At 37.6% G+C, this 20,000-nt stretch overlaps 3 protein-coding genes across 11 annotated transcripts in view; 2 read left to right on the top strand and 1 right to left on the bottom strand.

The window, feature by feature from the left end:
• Positions 1 to 1,377, top strand: part of LOC125045930 (coiled-coil domain-containing protein 40-like) — a 13,831-nt gene extending 12,454 nt beyond the window's left edge. The window contains exons 18-19 of the mRNA XM_047643531.1: positions 299 to 457; positions 681 to 1,377. Of these exons, the coding sequence (XP_047499487.1) occupies positions 299 to 457; positions 681 to 923 (402 nt within the window). The 3' untranslated portion in view covers positions 924 to 1,377. The remainder of the gene's footprint in view (positions 1 to 298; positions 458 to 680) is intronic.
• A 1,671-nt stretch (positions 1,378 to 3,048) lies between these two features.
• LOC125045864 (ras-related protein RABF2b-like) lies at positions 3,049 to 8,919 on the top strand. The gene is made up of 6 exons (XM_047643424.1): positions 3,049 to 3,454; positions 4,395 to 4,522; positions 5,820 to 5,952; positions 7,088 to 7,243; positions 7,545 to 7,633; positions 8,717 to 8,919. The coding sequence occupies exons 1-6, from the start codon at positions 3,412 to 3,414 to the stop codon at positions 8,798 to 8,800; spliced, it is 633 nt and encodes a 210-aa protein (XP_047499380.1). The 5' UTR covers positions 3,049 to 3,411; the 3' UTR covers positions 8,801 to 8,919.
• A 524-nt stretch (positions 8,920 to 9,443) lies between these two features.
• LOC125045862 (calpain-B-like) overlaps positions 9,444 to 20,000 on the bottom strand; it is a 31,176-nt gene continuing 20,619 nt past the window's right edge. For 7 of the 9 annotated variants that reach the window (XM_047643419.1, XM_047643421.1, XM_047643417.1 and 4 more), the window contains exons 3-13: positions 17,930 to 18,109; positions 17,551 to 17,620; positions 16,760 to 16,877; positions 14,771 to 14,905; positions 14,190 to 14,358; positions 13,502 to 13,621; positions 12,119 to 12,301; positions 11,099 to 11,263; positions 10,723 to 10,939; positions 10,367 to 10,530; positions 9,444 to 10,249 (exon numbers count right to left, since the gene is read on the bottom strand). In XM_047643419.1, coding sequence (XP_047499375.1) covers positions 10,019 to 10,249; positions 10,367 to 10,530; positions 10,723 to 10,939; positions 11,099 to 11,263; positions 12,119 to 12,301; positions 13,502 to 13,621; positions 14,190 to 14,358; positions 14,771 to 14,905; positions 16,760 to 16,877; positions 17,551 to 17,620; positions 17,930 to 18,109 — 1,752 coding nt within the window. In that variant the 3' untranslated portion in view covers positions 9,444 to 10,018. The remainder of the gene's footprint in view (positions 10,250 to 10,366; positions 10,531 to 10,722; positions 10,940 to 11,098; positions 11,264 to 12,118; positions 12,302 to 13,501; positions 13,622 to 14,189; positions 14,359 to 14,770; positions 14,906 to 16,759; positions 16,878 to 17,550; positions 17,621 to 17,929; positions 18,110 to 20,000) is intronic. The other 2 variants (XM_047643422.1, XM_047643423.1) reach the window with 2 other exon arrangements.

Genomic DNA, 20,000 nt, shown 5'->3' with positions numbered 1-20,000 from the left:
TCATATTAATAATAATTACTATTATTACTATCATTATTATTATTGTTATTATTATTATAATCATTATTGTTGTTATTATCATTATTCTTACTGTTATATCATAATCATTCTGAAGTATGATATTATCATGAATGTCATCAGCAACAGTTACACTATTAGCTGTGATGGTTGTAACTATTCAATAATTATTTCTCCTTTCATCACCCAAAATAAGTAAATCGGAAAAAAAAAATGATTTTAAAATCAATAACACGGTCATTAGAGATAGAACATTAACCCAGTCCTGAATCCCTCGCAGCGGCTGGGCGACCTTCAGGATGCCACCGAAATGGCGAGGCAGGAGCGCTTGCGAGCAGAGGACGAGTGCCAGAGAAAGGAGCGAGTTTATGCTCAGAACGTGCGTCTCCTTCAGGAAGCCGCGTCCCACCTGGAGGAAAAACTCGTGAAGAAGCAGGAGGTTTGTTTCCGCTTCTGTTAAAATATGGTTCGGGGTTTGGCTTCGGCTACTGAGCGCTTTGTGTTGAGTCGAGGTTCTGAACATGACTTGAATCTGTTCATATAATCAGTTGGCATAATCTCTTTGTGATAAGGGTATACATGAGATAAGGTAGATGCTAAAAAGTTTGCACGATTTAAAGTAAGAGAGTTCTTAATAGCCTTGCACTCCACACCCAAACCAGGAACAACTCCGGCTGCAGGAGCACCGCGCCCGCCTCCGCCACCTGACCGCCCTCAGAGACGGCCGCTACAAAACCCTCACCGCCCCCTCCGAGGAGGCTCAACAAGCCCTCAAGAACAGGCTGATCGCCCGCGCCCACGCCTACACGGGCGTGGTGACTCAGCTCGAAGCAAGTTACCCGCAGATGGAAGTGAAATTGAGAAATCTTAAAGTTTTCCTGCATAATTTCCTAGAACCAAGTTAATTGCAAGGAAATGCACGAAAGCTCTGATTACCGGTCGCAAAAATAATGTGACTCACGCTGATGATTGGGCTATGTAATACTTCTGAGTAATTTACTGATAACCTCAATTAGGTTCTAATCATATGGTAATCATTCATTATGTATTTGTTAGATTTTTTCATAGATTCTTCCTATATTTTTGTATTCATTCGTGAAATTAAGAATAGCACTGGAAATAAGTAATGTGGCAAAATGTAAACATGCTCAATATTCTTTTTAATAAACTGAAATCGCTGAGAAAAGAAAAAGGTTTTAAAAAGTGATCTGCAATGAGGTTTGTATTGCCGTAGTTACTCTTACTTTTGTTTATTTTGATAATGATGCTTCCTTGGGGATTCTTTGGGGCCAAATAATCTGTGACCATTTTTATTTATGAATTAAAATGTAAGAGTAGATTAAACAAATATAGATATTAGCCTGAGTATCTTTACTACCTCGAAACAATGAAGCAAGAATTTTGCAAACATTTCGTGCATGGTATTGAATATATAAATTATATGTTTTATCCAATATCTTGGAACTTAATATCAGGATAATTTAATAATTTAGAGTAACTATACTGAATATCCGTAAATATTTTTTTCTGAAAAGTTTAGATATGGCAATCACACTTAATGTGTTTATATATATATATATATATATATATATATATATATATATATATATATATATATATATATGTGTGTGTGTGTGTGTGTGTGTGTGTGTGTGTGTGTGTGTGTGTGTGTGTGTGTGTGTGTGTAGACACACGTATGCTGGTTCTTTGCTTCTTATTACTCTTGGACTCAGCTCACGAATTAAATATTTACATACAGCTATCCAATTCACACAACGATTAAAGAGCCTACAGATGGCTCTGTGATACGAAGGGTAAAGTGAATGGGAAATGTCAAAACCACATTGATACGAGCAATCCACCTGCTCCGTCTCTGGTGTTGGGCACTTGAGACAGGAATGGCCACTGACGTCTGATCGGTGACTCAGGCCGCCGAAGAAGGAGCAGCAGGCAGGTTATGTGTTTGGCTGAGTTTGGGAGGAGCATGGTCTTTACTTCTTCGGGCTCTACGTTGCTCTGTTCCATTTCATATTTTCTTCTTCTTCTTCTCTCTCTCTCTCTCTCTCTCTCTCTCTCTCTCCCTCTCTTTCTCTCTCTCTCTCTCTCTCTCTCTCCCTCTCTTTCTCTCTCTCTCTCTCTCTCTCTCTCTCTCTCTCTATATATATATATATATATATATATATATGAATATATATGTGTGTGTGTGTGTGTGTGTATACATACATATGTATACATCCATCTATATCTCTCTATATGTCTGTATATCGATTTGTCCATCGATCTGTCTATCTGTCTATATAAAGTGAGAGAGATTCATATGCATACATATTCAGAGAGATATGAATACTGAAATATACGGTTAACTGCTGATTACAGACTAAGATCTGTAGGCTATCATCGGAGGAATATTTCTGAAGAGGTGACAGTTTCGTAATAAAGGGTTTATTTGGTAATGACAATGAAGACAGTAATACAAACACCATTCAGATTTGTCCAGGCTGACGTTAATGGATGTCAGTTAAAAAAAGAAAAGTCCATAATTACATGCATAGGTGTCAAACTTAAAGACAAATCCGTTCACTTTACCTCAAGTGTTGAACTGATCCACAACAATTTTGTCAAAATTTACATAATTAACACGTAAAGGAAGCAGTTGAAGGAATAGGAAAATCAGTCAGTCAAGCATGTGACAAGATTGCAAGAATCTTTAGTCAATTCAGACTGAAATATATGTAAGTAATGCTCAGCTGTAGACGTGAAAGAACACCTTATTTCTTTGGTCTGTTTTTCTCTTCCATCCAAACGAAATGTTGCTGTGTATGGGCATTTTGACAACCTTTTTTATAATTTAATGAAAATGAATGCGATGTCCGTTTATTCATTTACTTGCTTACATAATAGGAAGAAATATATTAACAATATTCATCATGGGAGAATTCTGGAATACATGTAATATGAAATAGGAAGACAAAACAACATGTCCATTCACACTGGCAACTACGCAGCAGAGATGCCAGTTAGACATAGTAGATCAAGTGGACGGGCATGAAGGTCTCAGTGACTCAGTATCTAAACGCAAACCCAATGGTGCTAACGTTTATGTATGCGATCGATTCTCATTGTGAATATACCAGTGAAAAGAAGATTCATCTATGAATTATATTTTGTTTTGTGAGTGGGATGAATGAAACGCCGACATCAAAGAATCCAAGTGATGAAAATGAGTAGAATGAAACACAGTGTTTGCAGAGGGAAGATCGTCATATCTCTCTTGATATCTTGTTAAGAATAATTTTACTTATAAAGGGATTGGAGCAGAAAATTGGACAACGCCGGAAATTTAAAAAAAAACAAGTTTGAGGACAAGGACGAGGTTATTTAATCAAGCGAAAAATGAAGACCATCGGAGCGAAGGTGGTAGTTCTGGGGTCCCAAGGTGAGAGATGATGGAGACCCTAGGGGTACTGGGACGCGGGCACAGGGTAGGGAGTCATGGGAGGGGTACGTGTGTTGTTAGTCAGGGAATCTGCTTATCACTGATAGGGCTATATCAGCGTTGTAGAGCTCAAAGTCTTTCAAATTATATGTAAATTCTATTGCGTGATTCCTGAATTAGCTAAGTTTAAACAGTATACATATAATTTTACATCATGACAAATGTTTACGATGGAACTGTAAAAGGTCGATAACCTTTGGAGTGCCATGATCCGATTTGGTACTCGAGTTTAAATGCCATGTCTTTATATTTGTCGATAGATGATGTCCACCATTTTTACACAGGGCATCCTTAAGACTAACATACTATCGAGAAAAAAAATATCCAACATGATCTAACAATTTAGATGGATCGAGAGACCAAGATTCTAGCCTCGAGGAACAACAGGGGAACTAAGAATTAGGGTTACGTCGGTGCAAGTTAGTATATGCGTTGAATATATAAACCAAGTATGAATGCCACCACTGTTCTGGGATGTAAAGACTCAGTGTTAGCTGATGCGAATGTCAAAGGAAAAGTGAGATCCCTTGCTCGATGAAGCCATATTTATAGAAAGCGATTTCTTTCATCTCATTTTTTTTGCTTGATACTTCTGTAATTGAATTTAATTAATTTATCAAATACCTTCAATGGTGTGAGTTAGGATGAATATAAATGGATTTGTGGTTTGCTATCCATAAACATTTGCTAACAACTGAACAAGTTATATCACCGGATATTGGGTACATTTAATCTAATAACGGAAAACGGTATTTAGAGAAAAAAACAGTTTAGCAACCGTATTTTCCTGTATTTTTTTTATTTTCTGTACACATCGAAGCCGCCCGTAAACATATCCCATGCCATTTCAGCGCCCACTTCAGCGTCTTTCTTCCAACAGGTGTGGGCAAGACCTCCCTGGTGACTCGCTACGAGACCAAGACGTTTAGCAGGAACACGTCGTCAACGATTGGCGCGTCGTTCAGCAACATCGAGATTATTATCAACGACACTATAGTCAAGATGCAGGTAGTATGGATGGGGAAGGGAGGAAGGGAAGGGGGAGGGAGGGAGGGAGGGAGGGAGGGAGGGAGGGAGGGAGGGAGGGAGGGAGGGAGGGAGGAAGGAAGGGAGGGAGGAGGGGGAAGGGAGGGAGGGAGGAGGGGGAAGGGAGGGAGGGAAGGAGGGGAAGGGAAGGAGGGAGGGAGGGAGGGAGGGGAAGGAAAGAGAGAGAGAGAGAGAGAGAGAGATGAGAGAGAGGGAGGGAAAAGGAGGGGTGAGGACAGGAAAGAAAATGAGAGAGGAGAAAGAAAGAAAGAAATATAGAGACAAAGCAAGTGAAGCAAATAAGAGTTTGGGGTTAGATAAATGAAAGTGAAAGTTTGAGAAAGGGGAATGGAGCAGATAAGTTAATTGAATGATTAGAAGGGAAGATAAGATGATGAGATGATTAGGTGTTTATACAGCTAGATATGATGATGAGGGAAATATGGAAATTCTTCATTCAAAAAGGAACAGAGGGAGAAAGTTGTAATAGTTTGAAAGGGTATCTAAAATTACTTCTTTTTAAATAAATGTAGATATGGTTGCACGATATGCAATAAAACCTGACGAGTGCCCGTAAATCAAAATTAAGTATGATTAAGCAAAGATGTAACCGCATACTGAATTTCATTAGATAAATTAATAACTGCATGTATCCCTTTACATGTCTTTGGAGGTGTATGTGTCCTTTTTTATGTTCATCCTTTCTTAGGAACAAATCAAATAAAAGTACTTTGTTGAAGTATAAGATTCTGGAAATACTATTATTTTTTTCCCTTAGCATAACAAGAGGGACTGAGTAATGAATAGGTTTCAATACTATTACTGTTACTCTTACCCGTCTCTCTTTGTTAATGTTATTGCTGGTGTTATTTATAATATAATATTTATTCAGCATCATCACCAAAAACAATTTTATTACCACACACACTAACACAACAAACGAAGGTATGTGCTTCCAAAATGGGTTCTCAGATCAATTGTCCGACAATACGTTTACTTTTTCAATTCAAACCTTTATCTATAACATGGGTATCGACATTCAGTGTCTCATGACTACAGGGAAGATATCGATGTCCATGTTAGAGATGAAAGCTTAAATAAACCAAATATTTAATGATGAAAGCTTAAATAAACCAAATATTTAATGATGAAAGCTTAAATAAACCAAATATTTAATGATGAAAGCTTAAATAAACCAAATATTTAATATTTAAGGGACGCGCATACCCTCAAATGACAGTTATATACACAGAAGAGAAATCATGCAACATATTTACAGGTGTGGGACACAGCAGGTCAGGAGAGATTTCGGTCGATGGCGCCTATGTATTATCGCGGTGCACACGCGGCCCTTCTCGTCTTTGATATTACAAAACTCCAAACTTATAACGATATCCAGGCTTGGGTGCATGGTAAGTTTTGGGTTTTCCGTTTTGCTATTTGATATTTTTGTTGTTGCTGCCGCTGTTGTTGTGGATTCAGCATTTGTTTGTTTGTGTGTTGTGTTACGCTTTGTCTGTTTGTTTGTTTTTTTATCTTTTTATCTTCTTTTTTTTGTCATATATGTATATGTGAAGGCGTGGAGAAAGACAGACAAACAGAGAGAGACCAAAAAAGAAAAAAAAAGAAGAGAGATTAAGAACGAAAGAAGCCAAAAAAACAAAGAAAGAAACACAGAACTCATTAACAAAAACACACACAAAGAGCAAAGAGCAAAAACCCATGAACCCGCAACATACGACCCAAACGAAGCGAAAGCTACAGGAAAATTGCCTCGACAAAGCAAACGAAGGACCATGAAAGCGGATCTCTGCTACGGATCCCACAGGCGGTCACGTGGCAGGGTTTTGCGGGCTGGTGGCGAGACCTCGAGGGCACACCTGTGCACACCTGCGGCCGCTGTCATTGATCACCTGTTTTATTAGTATTTATTTTATTTATTTGGGTGCTGTTTTGTTGTTGTTGAATGTCCGTTGGGTGAGTGAATGTCTGGACTTTTATGTTGTTTATGAAGTTTGTTTGTGTGTTTTTATTTTTTATTACTATTATTATTTTTTGTTTGTCTTCATGTTCATCTCTTCTCTCTCTCTCTCTCTCTCTCTCTCTCTCTCTCTCTCTCTCTCTCTCTCTCTCTCTTTCTCTCTCTCTCTCTCTCTCACTCTCTCTCTATCTCTTTCTCTCTCTCTCTCTCCCTCTCCCTCTCCCTCTCCCTCTCACTCTTCCTTTCCCTCTTCCTCTCCATCTCCCTCCCTTTCTCGTCTCACTTCTCTCTCTCTCTCTCTCAATCACTCACTCACTCACTCACTCACTCACTCTCTCTCTCTCTCTCTCTCTCTCTCTCTCTCTCTCTCTCTCTCTCACTCACTCACTCACTCACTCACTCACTCTTACTCCCCTTCTCCCTTTCTCCACCCTTCCTCCCCCTCCTTCCCAATCCACATCAGTCGTATAAATACAAATAAACTTTTATATCTCATCCATGCGTATAAGATTACGTATATGCAAGTGTACACAGTCGCCCACCAGCACTTTTCTTTCGTTTCCCAGAGCTGAGTTCTCGCGTAGGGGAGGGACTTATGCTTGTACTGGTCGGCAACAAGTGCGACCTTGATCAGTGCAGAGCAGTGGCCAGGGATGTCGCCCAACAATATGCTGCTTCTATAGGTGCTATTTTCCTAGAAACTTCCGCTATGGACGAAACAGGTGAGGATGTAGATGGGGAAGGGGATAGAAGAAGAGAAAGGGATGAGGGGAGGATGAAAGTGGTGTAGATGGAAAGTGGAATAGGAAGAGCTGAATTACATTAATTGTAATGAATTAATAAATGAATTAGTCTTTGAAAATGAAACAATTACCCATAAAAAAAATAATCCAAAGCGAAATCAGATGAAACTGCTTAAGTAAATAAAAGTACGGAAGTAAAAGCGAAAAAAAAAAAAAAAAAAACACCTATCTCTTCATCAAAATATATTTTTTAACACATACTTTTTTTTTCCTCTTGCAGGGATTGAAGAAATGTTCGAAATCGTCGCGACAGAAATGCTTCGGAAAGCTGATGAAGTAGACCCTACGGTCCATTTATATTCCTCTGAGGTAAGTGCAAGTGGAGTCTGAGTCGGATTTTTTTATTTTATTTTATTTTATTTATTTATTTATTTATTTGTATTAGTATTTTTTATTATTTTTGTCAAAGGGAAACGTCCTTTAAATTTCTACTACTTTCTTCTTTTGTCTGTTTGTCAAGGGGAACACATTTTAACTTTGCTTGGGCGTGAAGTTAATGCGACTCTGTTTTCTACTTTGTCTTTTATTGTTTCGCAAAGGGAAATGTCTTCTAAATTTGCTTGGAGCATGAAGTTAAAATGGCTCATATATTTAAATCACATAAACGTTACTTCTAGAGTACATAATGTAAAATCTCAGAATGAAGGGAACTCCATGGTGACGTAGTAATTCAAAAGTTTGTTTTTATTGTGATTATGATCATTATTATTTCATTATTGTTATGGTTATGAATATTATTATTAGTATGAATATTACGAATGTTCCCCTTCTCTTGTAGTTAATATTATTATTGTTATTTTATTATTATTATTATTATTATTATTATAATTATTATTGTTATTACTATTTTTATCACTATTATTATTCTGTAATTGTTATTGTTATTACTAATATTATTAGTAAAAAAAAAATTTTTATTATCATTATTATTATTATTATCATCATCATCATTATCATTACTACTGTTCTTATTTTTGTTTATTATTATTATTATTATTATTACTTATTATTATTGTTATTAGTAGTAGTAGTGGTATTGTTATTATTATTATTATCATTATCATTATTGTTATTGCTATTGTTATTATTAGTATCATTATTATTATCATCATTATTATTATCATTATCATAACTACTGTCATTTTCATTATCATTATCAATATCATCATTTTCATTATCATTATCAATATCATCATTTTTAATATCATTATCATCAACATCATCATCATCATTATCATTATCATTTTTCTCATAATTACTATTATTTTCATTATCATCACCATTATCATTATTATCATTATTATTATTATCATTATTATTATTATTATTATTATTATTATTATTATTATTATTATTACTGGTAACGTAATAACCGCACCTCGCCCCTTTCAGGCCAAAAGCACAATCAAGTTGAACAGTTCAGCGACCTCCCTGAATGACTCCTCACTACCACGGGCGAAAAACAGTTGTTGTTAACTGTCAGCGGCTGAATAAAGCAACGTAGATGATACAACAAGCTAGTCAACATTATCACGGGCTGTGGTGTATTTCGATGATAAGAGAGTAACAGGATAAAACTGATTGGAAACCGATAATAGAGAATCAGGTGTTTTGTGCGTGTTACGTTTCGATGTTACTTCTTTTCTTTCAAGTAAATGACATGGTCAGTGCAGTGCTGGGAAATACCTGTTATTCTGAAACTTTCGAAATGGTATTTTGTATGTGTCTTATATTTACTGAAATGAAATGAAGGTTTAATTTTCATGGAAATGCAATTTTTTTTGGTGTATTTCATTTTCGAAAGTAATGGGTAACTGTCTTTGGTTCTGTACATTATTACAGATATACAAGTTTAGTTTTAAGAATTTGTTCGATCCGTATGGGTAACGAAAACGTACCTTAGTGTAAAGAGATAATGTTAAGTCTGTTTATGTTGACAAACAAACAAGGTGACATGTATCAGCTAGATGTGATATGTACAGAAAATATGAAATGTATTTTTTGTGTTTGTATGAGAAGTAATGTTCTTTATATGTCTGTGTTTTTTTTTTTTTTTTTTTTTTTTTATAATTATATATTTTCAGGAAAAAATGTCTGATAAAAAATAAAAAGACGTAACTCATAAAAACATTTTATTGAAAACACTTCATAAAAATCATATTGCACAATCTTTATCAAATCACAATCTGGCGAACAAAACTTGGATTTGGCACAGATAACATGATAAAATGACTTACAAAAGAAGGGTGAATATCCAAAAATGACATAGAAACGATCTAAGGTCAATCATGAAAGACAATGGCGGACACCCTAGAGTGCTTGTACACAACAAGGAACACATTACTTATCACTGCAGGGTGTAAATCATTATGAATTTGAGGTAGGTATCGAAGCACATGGATCACGGCTTTTGAATCACGTGAAAAGAGCACTGGGAGTAAGTACTTGGAGGTGATAATAGCCAAACGGAGGATTCTGAAGACGTTTTCCGTTCAGCGTCGAAGGTAGTGCTGGACCAGTACTGTTTATACCCGGGTTGAGCTTTGGGGGTATTGTCTTCTCATATTTTGATATGTTTAATAGCAATACGAATGGTAAATATACTTGTTACATATAAAATCAAGTAAATTTCCGCTCGTTAACAATCAGTTTCGAAGACATGGACGAAACAGGTGACCCGATATCGGTTTGATGTTACTTAGCTGAGGATTTCAACCTTTTGGCTTCCGTGAAGATTCTTAAAAGGAATTCGCCGGTCATCTCTGGCTCGAACGTGGAAGTCACGATGACGTAATATCCAGCAGGAAAGCGGAACCTCGTGGTTACTTCGCGGCAGTTAAGGAAGAAGGGGACTTTGGCGTAACTTGCGTTGTACTTGAAAAATTCGGTGTCCAGTTTGACCCCGGGTTCTATTTCCGGAGGAAGCTGTGAAAACCATTTGTTATTGTGATTAGTTCCCATTACTTTCAACTTTTGATTTCTCCTAAAAGGTATTGTTAGTTTAAACATATCGGCGCCCGTGTGTAAGAAAACTGTACTTACCTTATAAATAGTGTATCCAATAGGCTGGTAGTCGGCTCCATATCTCTTGAGCTGCCTCACGTTCTTCTGCATGAGCGAGACGACCATCGTGCACAGGTCGTCGTCATCATCTTCATCGGGGTCTTCGAGCTTGACCGTGTATTGAGGATTAGACGCGAACGTATCTGAAAAAAAAAGAGAAATGAGACTTTTTTCAAGATTACAAACTTATTTAATCATAATTACACAGAGATGTGCTTATTAAATCGAGAGACGAAAGTGCGGACATTTTCAGAGCTTTATTAGAAATATGTCACCCACTCGCCCTCTTAACATCATCCCCAATTTCTTTGCCAGCATCGCCCCTCATCACTCACTAATGAAGTTCCTGCAGCCGCCGGCCGTGTGACGCGACACCCACGCCCCCTCGAACATGAGCCTTTGCCACCGCCTCTGGACATTCTCCTGCTGCTTCCTCTGGCATTCCTCGTCGTCCTCGTCGCTGCTACTGTCACTGTCGCTGTCGTTGTCGTACTCGAAGACTTCCGGAGTCACGTCGCAGATCTCCAGGGTTGTGAAGTTGGACGCGAAATCCTGCAGAAGGAAATGAAAGAGTGGAATTTCGATTGGAGTCTCGCTTCCCTTCTTTTGAGGTCGATCCTATTTGGATATACGTTTGCTAGTTTTTTTTTTGTTTTTTGTTTCAATGATATTCATTTACATACTTTACACAAATATACATTCACTACCCACCTGAACTGACATCCAGAACTCGCCATCATCGTCGAAGGTGAGTCCCAGCCTCTTCTTCTCGTCGAGAGAGATCGTGGCCCACTCGGGGGACTTGTCAGACCACGCCCCCGTCCACTCTGTTTCGTTCCCCCAGGGGTTGTGCAGCCGGACTAGTTCCGCTTTGCCCTTTTGGGGGAAGGGAGGGAATGCAGAAGGAAGGGGAAGAGAAGAAGAGAAAGGTTACTTTGGTTTGGGAGGTGGAGGCGGTGAACATGGTGATGAGGGGGATAGTTGTGATGTTATTTCAATGCTAGATAGTTTCAAATAACAGTATGGAGAGGGGCACTGTGAAGAACGTGGGGGATGATCATAATGATGGTTATGGTGGCGACAGTGATAACGATGTCAATGACGGCGACGACGGCCAAAATGATGATGAGAATTATAATTATAATAATGATGATGATGATGATGATGATAACGATGGCAATCATGCCAACACCACCACCTACAACAACAACAATAATAATAATAAAACTACCTGCAACATTTCTTCTAGAAAATTATGCGATATCAATTGCACAATGCTCTCTCATCGATACTTAAAAATCTATTTTGGTAGTCTTCTTTGTTTTAGTTTGAAAATGGGTTTCATCAAATTCATTTAGTGTTCCATTTCGGGTAGTTTAAGAGCTGGATGTGGTTTTATCAGCTCACTAATCTAACTGTTATGAATGTGAGAACTACAATGCAGTATGTAAGCTTATTAAGGTTAATCTGGGAAGGGAAGTTAATACACAAAACTACTACGTAATACAATATACTCGGGATTATACATTATGGTATGAAGTATAAATACGCTAGTAAACAAAACAGGATCCCAACGATACAAATTACTTTGGAAAACAACAGAGAACTCTAAACTTAAATCAAATAATATGGCGTCGCTTCCGTGTTATTATCACAAATTAGAACCACCGAATATTAATGCACAGATCATCATCCTCTTCGTGTGGAGGGATGTCACCTTCACATACTGACCTCAGGGAAAGCCATACTCAGGGTCCAATTGGTAAGGGAGGTGAGGGCGGTTTTAAGGCTGGACTGGTCCGTTTGCGTGGCTGTGACGCCGGCCACGGATGCTAAACCCGCTAAGGACTTGTTTACCATGGCCAAGGCGCCCTGGAGGTGAGGCATGGGCAAGGAAGGCGTAAGTTTCTGCTCCTGGAAGTTAAAGTCGGTCTCAGGGATCGTAGGATATGTACGAAGGAGCCTAAGCACTTCGGCTGCTCATCGACTGGCGTTTAGAGATTCGACCTCACACGATTGTATCATACACACATCACAATAAAAGGCCTTTGGGTTTTGTTGCAGTCAAAAATCGTAATATGTGGAAATCACAAATGCATCATGGGACAAAAATAGTGCTTAAGCATACACCGAAATCTAAAAGCTACACATAAAGCACGTATATAATTAGTTACAAAGAAATGCTACATTATTTTGTTCCACACTGATTGCAAAGCTACTACTGTCCACACGAATGTTATATACATGACTTTACGGAAGCGTACTGCGATTTCCATACGTCCAACATTTGTACAAACGCGCATATAAAAGAAAATAGAAAAACAACAACAACCACGCAGAGGGTAGGGTAAGGTAAAAAGCAGAATGAATCAGAGTACAAAAAAAAAAAAAGAAAAAAAAAAATTAGCTGTTGATAAATATCTAAAAGAAAAAAAGGAAATGTAAGTAGCGTCTAATATCACGATCGTTTTACTGATCGGCTGAATATAGTCTGAAAGGAAAGACGGCTTGCTTATGAAGATTGTGACTGTAGAGTTCTCTAATATGCTCTTTTTCCTTGCAGTTAAAACCTCTTGTTTGAAAATATACTTACTGGTGATTCTGTATGAAGTATATATCAATCTATCTATTGATCTATCTACTGGAAGGATAAGGTCCACTACCCTACAGTGCATTTATCGGGGAAGAAAAGGGAGGATGTATGTTACGTTAGCAAACTATTACAGTGGCCATAAATATACTATTGAAAGTGATATCATACAAAGTGAACAAAAGGTGATTATTTAGTTCAGTCATTTTTGCTATATTCTCATGAAAATCTGTATCTGTAAAGTATAATGTAGGAATTATGTATACATGTATGTATATCTGCATGTCTATATGAATGATTTAGATAAGTATATAGGTATATATTACATGTATGTATGTATTCGCATACTGTATGCATGCATATATGTATAAATCTATATGTGAATGTACGTATGTATATAATGCATGTATGTATATATCCATTTACTGTATTTATGTACGCATAAGAAGGTGATCAGAAAATGTCACTGTAACTTCGCTATCAACTCAACGGAAAGTGGAATCTCAGGTGCATCTTCCTCATACCTGCAATTTGGGGGCAGCGGAAGAGATGTCGACCTCAGTGACCCTCGTGATGGAGTAGGCGTGGCGGACGATAAGGCCATTTGACAGGATGCTCTCCGACTGCACCTGCGGATGGTCCGGCTGCAAGGCAAGGAGGGAGGGCGGAGTGAGTAAGAGTACCTGCGGGTGGCGTTCTGCTATCTTGACTAGCGGTTTTCTTGTTTCCTTTTAGTTTTGGATATGTGTATAGTCTCTATTTTTTGTATGTATCTTTGCCCCTCTTCTCTTTTAGTCTCTGCCTCTGTCTTTCTGTCTCTGTCCCTTTCCCTTTCCCTGTCTGTCTCTGTCTATCTACCTATCTATCTACAATTATCTACGTTCTGTTATGCCTACTAATAATATAATATCGAGACAGAGGTGGACATGAAACCCTATCAACTAACATTACTTATTTAAATGAAAATGACAGGTATATGTTGACAACAATAATAATAATAATAATAATAATAATAACAATAATAATAATAATAATATACGATAATAATGTGCTGAAGATAATGCCACTATTCCTATGCCCTTCCAGACATTTCTAATAATTTCCACATTATACTGAACAACCTTGTCAGAATGAAAGCCAATCGTCCTCCCTCTTCCACTCCGCCTCCGCCTTCCCCCACCTCCCTCCTACTATGAGAACCCGGCGCCTCACCTCGATCGCACAGCCCATGAGCGCGGCCCTTCGGTAAGCCTTTTTCATGACGCTGAAGAGGTTGGACGGCGGGTTCCTCAGGTCGACCATCTCCACGACGCCCCCCGTCAGGTCGACCATGCTCTCGTTGATGTTTCCTCCGCGAAGGGCCTCGTAACCACCATACAGTCTGGGGAGGTAGGGTGAGGGGGGGGGGGTCGTAGTTGCCGGATTTTGATTACTTGTCGGTTAGATATTTTAGGGTAAAGGTATCGAATTTAAGTCGTCCTCTTGTTCAAATTTAATGATTTACGATTTTATATGTTCATTTATTTGAGGTAATAAAGACTGTGATAAAGTTACACGAGTAAAATATTAAAAAATAAATATATTAACCCATTTGGACCTGGCAACGTTTAGCTTACTCCCCGATGCCAAGCCAAAAGAACACAATACAGACCCTCGAATTCTCAAAAAATACCCTTCTACACGATACACTCATCGTCACCTATGCCAATCACCACAATTACCACCCCAAAGTATCCACCCAATAGAAGGACACTAAGAAATCCTTCCTCCGGACGCCCTCAGAGCACACTCACTTCGCATAGGCCTTCTCCAGCAGCGCGCACCAGAATTCGTTGTCCGTTTTCGAGTGCATGAAGACCAGCTGGTTGTGGTAGGTGGGCAGCATGTCGTCTATGACCACCTCCTCCCAGCGGCCGTACTGCCAGAACCTGTGGGGGGAGAGGGAAGGGGGGGTTGCGTTAGGGTCGGTTCTGAGGTGATTATAATAAAGATTATTGTTGGTGTGATGAGGGCTTTTTTGTGTGTCATTGTTCTTTTTGTTGTTGTTCTTGGAATTTTTATTTTTTTATAAATGTCCTTCATTTTCATTTTCTTATTTCATCATCATCATTATCATTATTATCATCATCATCATCATTATCATTATCATTATCATTATCATTATCATCATCATCATCATCATCATCATCGTCATCATCACTTATTCCTATCATCACAATCGTTATCACTACCTTCCCTAAATTCACGAATTCAGCTTAAAACTAACAAAAATGTAATCTATAAGAAAAAGAGCATAAAAAGCTAAAGAAACAGATTAGTAAAGTCCACCACAAAAATACACAACGAAACAGGGGAGCTTTGTGACACTGCCATGTGTTGCCAACGTACGGTGGGTTGGCACTGGCACTTAAGGAACTGATTAGATCGGCCTTTGAAGACAAGATCTATGGGCAGTGAGACTCGGGTGCCTTTCCAGGGTCAAAGGGTCATGGACTAGTGTTGACAACTGGGTCGCACGAGTGTTATTGAGACTCACTACAGCATCTCGGGCAGTCAGTGTATGGAGAATGTATAGGGCGCTTGTGTATTAGTCTGAGCTTTTGTAAGTCGTGAGAAAATAGGAGAAATAAGAATAAGGATAATGGTGGTGATAATAATTATCATAATGATAATGATACTGATAATAATAATACTAATAATGATAATGATTATAATGATAAAGTGATAATAATATTAATAATAATGATAATCAGAAGAAAAAGAAGAAGAATGATGATGATGATAATAATGATGATAAAAACATAAAAATAATATCAGTAATAATGATAACAATATTAATAATGATAACAACAGCAACAGACATAATAAATATGATAATAATAAATAATATAATAATAGTAATGTCAGCAACAACAATAATAATAACAATAATAATAATGATAATAATGATAATGATAAAACAACAACAATAATAATATTGATAATAATAGTAATTCCAACAATAACGGCAATAATACTAAAAATAATGATAATAATAATAATGATAGTTATAATCATAATAATAAAAAGAAGAGGAAGATCAATAAAAAAATGAAGAAAAAGAAGAGTGAAAATTAAACACAGAAACCTAATGCGTTCATAAAGGAACATGTGATGAAGCGCAGGAGTGAAAATTCTGAAGGTTACTCAAAAGTCGAACGTAACGCTGAGAAATTACCGAATTATTTTCAATATCAGTAACTGAAAGAACAGTCAACGTGTTTATATGTATTGGTAAATGACGTTACTGCATATAAATACATACGAATTATTGGTTGATACATATCTTCAGCAACTTACCATATGTTTGTTACATAGATGGAAATGCGTGGTACTATAAGAGTATTTTTAGTGTAGTAATGTAAGTAACGTAAATATGTGTTAAATGATACACTAGTTGTGCCAAGTACTTCATTATACAAGTTTAATCAACAAAAACGTAATGTAGACATTTCCGTGTTGATACACCGTAGTTTCGTTAGCTTCGTGAGATTTAAATTTGAATTTAAAACCTATACCATTATCGGTGTTTCATGAATATTATCATTACCGTTATTATCATTGTAAATCGTTAATATTATTTCAAATACATCTCTAACAGTACTTCCACATCACTATAGTTATAATCATTCCCATTCTCATCATCAGTCAAAATGAACTAGAAATAAAATCTCTCGACAATCTTAAACCGACTGCAGAAGAATCGAGTGGAAATCAATTCGTCCAGTGTAAAAACCACTCACTTGAAGTGGAAGATGCCGGCGTACATGTGTGTGAATCCCTGATCTCTTGGCACAACGACGTGAAAGAGGCGAGGATTCTGCGTCAGGTTAGACACGGCGGCCAGGAGCCAGCAGTCGCCTGTAGAAGGGTGAGAAATGAGTGGTGAGGGAAGAAGGAGGGGGTGGCGAGGGAGATGGAGGAGGAAGGAGGGAGGGAGGGAAAGAAGGGATGGCGTTGGAGGAAGTGAAGGAATGACAGGTGGCGGGGGAGGATTTGGAGGAGGAGGAGGAGGTATTAGGAGGGGGAGGCGGAGGAGAATGGAGATGTGGAGGGAAAATGTGCGGGGGCGGTTCTAGGAACGGAAGGAGGAGGAGGTGGAGGAGAAGGAAGAGAAGGTGGAGGGGATGAAGGAAGGGGGGTGGAGAAGGAGGATGAGGAGAGGGAGATTTAAGAAATGGAAGAGAAGGCAGGAGGAGATGGAGGAAGAAGAGAAGGAGGAGAAGGCGGTGATGGTGGAGGAGGAAATGAAGGAGGACATTCTGTACACACATACACATAAAACAAACACAAACACACACACACGCACACACACACACACACACACACACACACACACACACACACACACACACACACATACACACACACACACACACACACACACACACACACAAACACACACACACACACACATATATATATATATATATATATATATATATATATATATATATATATATATAAATCTAACAATTTGTCTATCCACAGATCTATGTCTCCCTCTCTCTATGTTTAAGCAGATACTACTTACCCAGTTCTCCCTGCTGTATGTCGAAACGGGTTGCTCCTTCAATGAACATATGGGGATCTTTGGAAAACTCCTAAGGAAAGTAATAAAAAATCAGATGTATGCCTTTAAAATCTATAATTTTTAAGATTTGTTTCTTAGTGAATGTCTCTAATACTTCTATTGGCAATATTATCCCTACTACTACAGTTATTTCTACATTAAAATATATTTTCTTGAATATAAAGCAGACAAATTCATGTAAAAATATAAAGTCTATCAGTACCAGTATCATAACTAACAAAAAGGAAAAAATAAAATCTGGAACCATTTTTCAGCTGGTTATAAATATGACAATATCATTCGAACCTTCTAAAACATATTTTTTTCTTCGAAAACTCACATGCGGTCTCTTCCACTCATAATGTCTTCTCGTGACGCCTTGAAAACTGATCGAATAATCATTGGGTGGGAATTCAGGATCTTCATACAGCTTGTTCGCCTTCAAGCACTCATCTCGCAGCGTCCTGAAGCCCTTCTTGATAGGCTTCTGCCCTTCCTTGACTATTCTTTGGGTGCTGTACTGTGGGGAGGTAGATAGTATGGAAGTGATCAGAAAAACGGACATGGAAAGGAGGGGGGTATTATTAGTTTTTCCTTTCTTTTTCTCTGTCCCTCTCTTTTTTTTAGCTTCAGTGGGAATATGTTTTCTACATTTTCCAAGCTGCAATAAGGTACTTAGGATGATACTACTATTACTACTACTACTACTACCAATAATAATTAAGATAATAATAATAATGATAAAGATAATAATAATAATAAAAAATTACTATTATTATTATTATTATTAATATTATTATTATTATTATTATTATAAAGATAGTGATAATAATAAAGTTAATAATAACAATAATAATAATAATAATTATTATTATTATCATTATACTTATTATTATAATAATAAAGATAATAATAATAATAATAATAATAATAATAATAATGATAACGATAATAATAATGATAACAATAATAATAATATTAATAATAACAGTAATAATTACAATAACAACAACAACAACTTTAACAATAATAACAATGATAATAAATTTACCAATATTAATACCATTACAAATAATAACAGAGCACAGACAACAGTAATAATCACTTTAAAGAATACTATTACTACTATAATGATAACAATATAATGATAATGGCACCGTGCACTTGAAATGATTGAGTTAGATCCTAAACTCTAAATAAACAAATAAACAAACTTTGTAATTACTTTCTGAATCAAAAAGAAAAACAGAAAATCATATTATATTCACATGCAGAAAAGAACCTCATTTTCTACCGATTCTCTGTTTAAACTAGACAACGAAAATGAACTAAGACCTTCAGGCGCCAACTTACCTTTTAAATCTTTAATAAATGTTACAATGCATATCTATAAAATCTATAAAAAATAATTGTATCCGCCTCTCAAAGCAAGTTTCATTAGTCCCCCATGCTCAGACTCCGAGATATTATACCCGTTTTCTCTGAGTTTTATCGAGCCGGTTCAGTGGCGTTCTCGACGACAAACTTCTTAGCTCTACTAGACTTTTATTCATCTCACTATCTCTTCTCGCAAGTTTACACATTATTAGGTTTATCAAGCAGAAGATTCTCCCTTCCCTGCAGTTTATAAATCGCGGTACGTCGGCTAAGTTTATGGCGGCCCGCATCTGTGTTTTATGATCATTCGCAAGTTTTTAAAGTTGCTTTATAGGAAATGAAAAATACATACATTTTCTGTGTTCGTTTTGGAATAAGCACGGTATTCAACTGGTGAATACCGAACAGCAACGCATAAACAGAGGTGCTGATTTTACAGATTCGATTTTCCAAGATTTGATGAAAATTGGACCCGAGGCGACAGGGCCGCATAATCTTGGTTGTTCGCCGTCGTCAGTCTTGCCCAGAAATAGTGAGTTTGACCTCCACCTGCGTGAGCGAACACTTTAGAACCCGCACGGAACTTCCCAAAATTCTAGAGCGGTTCTCCGTACATTGCGCTCTATGGTTGGGGAAGGTTAGCGTGTGGGAACGGAGGCGAATTTTTTTTCTGTATATCTCATCATGCATGATTTTGCATCGTGGAGAGTTGATACCGATGTTACATTCCGGTCTTCCACATATGTGAAAGAGAAAGAGAGAGAGAGCGGGAGAGAATGTGTGTGTAGGCGGTTGCCATAGCAGCCGCGTGGTCGTGCTTTAAGGTAGATCACACACGCCACGTACACGTACACGCCCACACACACAAGGCCTGAACGTAACTTTTAGGAAACCTCGAGAAGGAAACCGGAAACCTTTTTGCCGACTTTCCCACGCCTTGGAAGGAAGGGTGCGTGAGGGTGTGGAGTATTGTCTGCAACACTCGGCTTCAGAACCTCTGTCTCAGCGTGTTCTTGACAGCTCACACCCATGAC

This window comes from Penaeus chinensis, chromosome 38 (genome assembly GCF_019202785.1).
Source record: "Penaeus chinensis breed Huanghai No. 1 chromosome 38, ASM1920278v2, whole genome shotgun sequence".
Taxonomy (NCBI): Eukaryota; Metazoa; Arthropoda; class Malacostraca; order Decapoda; family Penaeidae; genus Penaeus; species Penaeus chinensis.
This window is presented reverse-complemented; position numbering and strand designations above follow the sequence as displayed.

Coding starts and splice junctions, on each gene's coding strand:
- LOC125045864 (XM_047643424.1), top strand. CDS start 3,412: ATGAAGACCATCGGAGCGAAGGTGGTAGTTCTGGGGTCCCAAG. Junction 7,244..7,544: donor TTCCGCTATGGACGAAACAG/GTGAGGATGTAG, acceptor TTCCTCTTGCAG/GGATTGAAGAAATGTTCGAA. Junction 7,634..8,716: donor TCCATTTATATTCCTCTGAG/GTAAGTGCAAGT, acceptor CGCCCCTTTCAG/GCCAAAAGCACAATCAAGTT.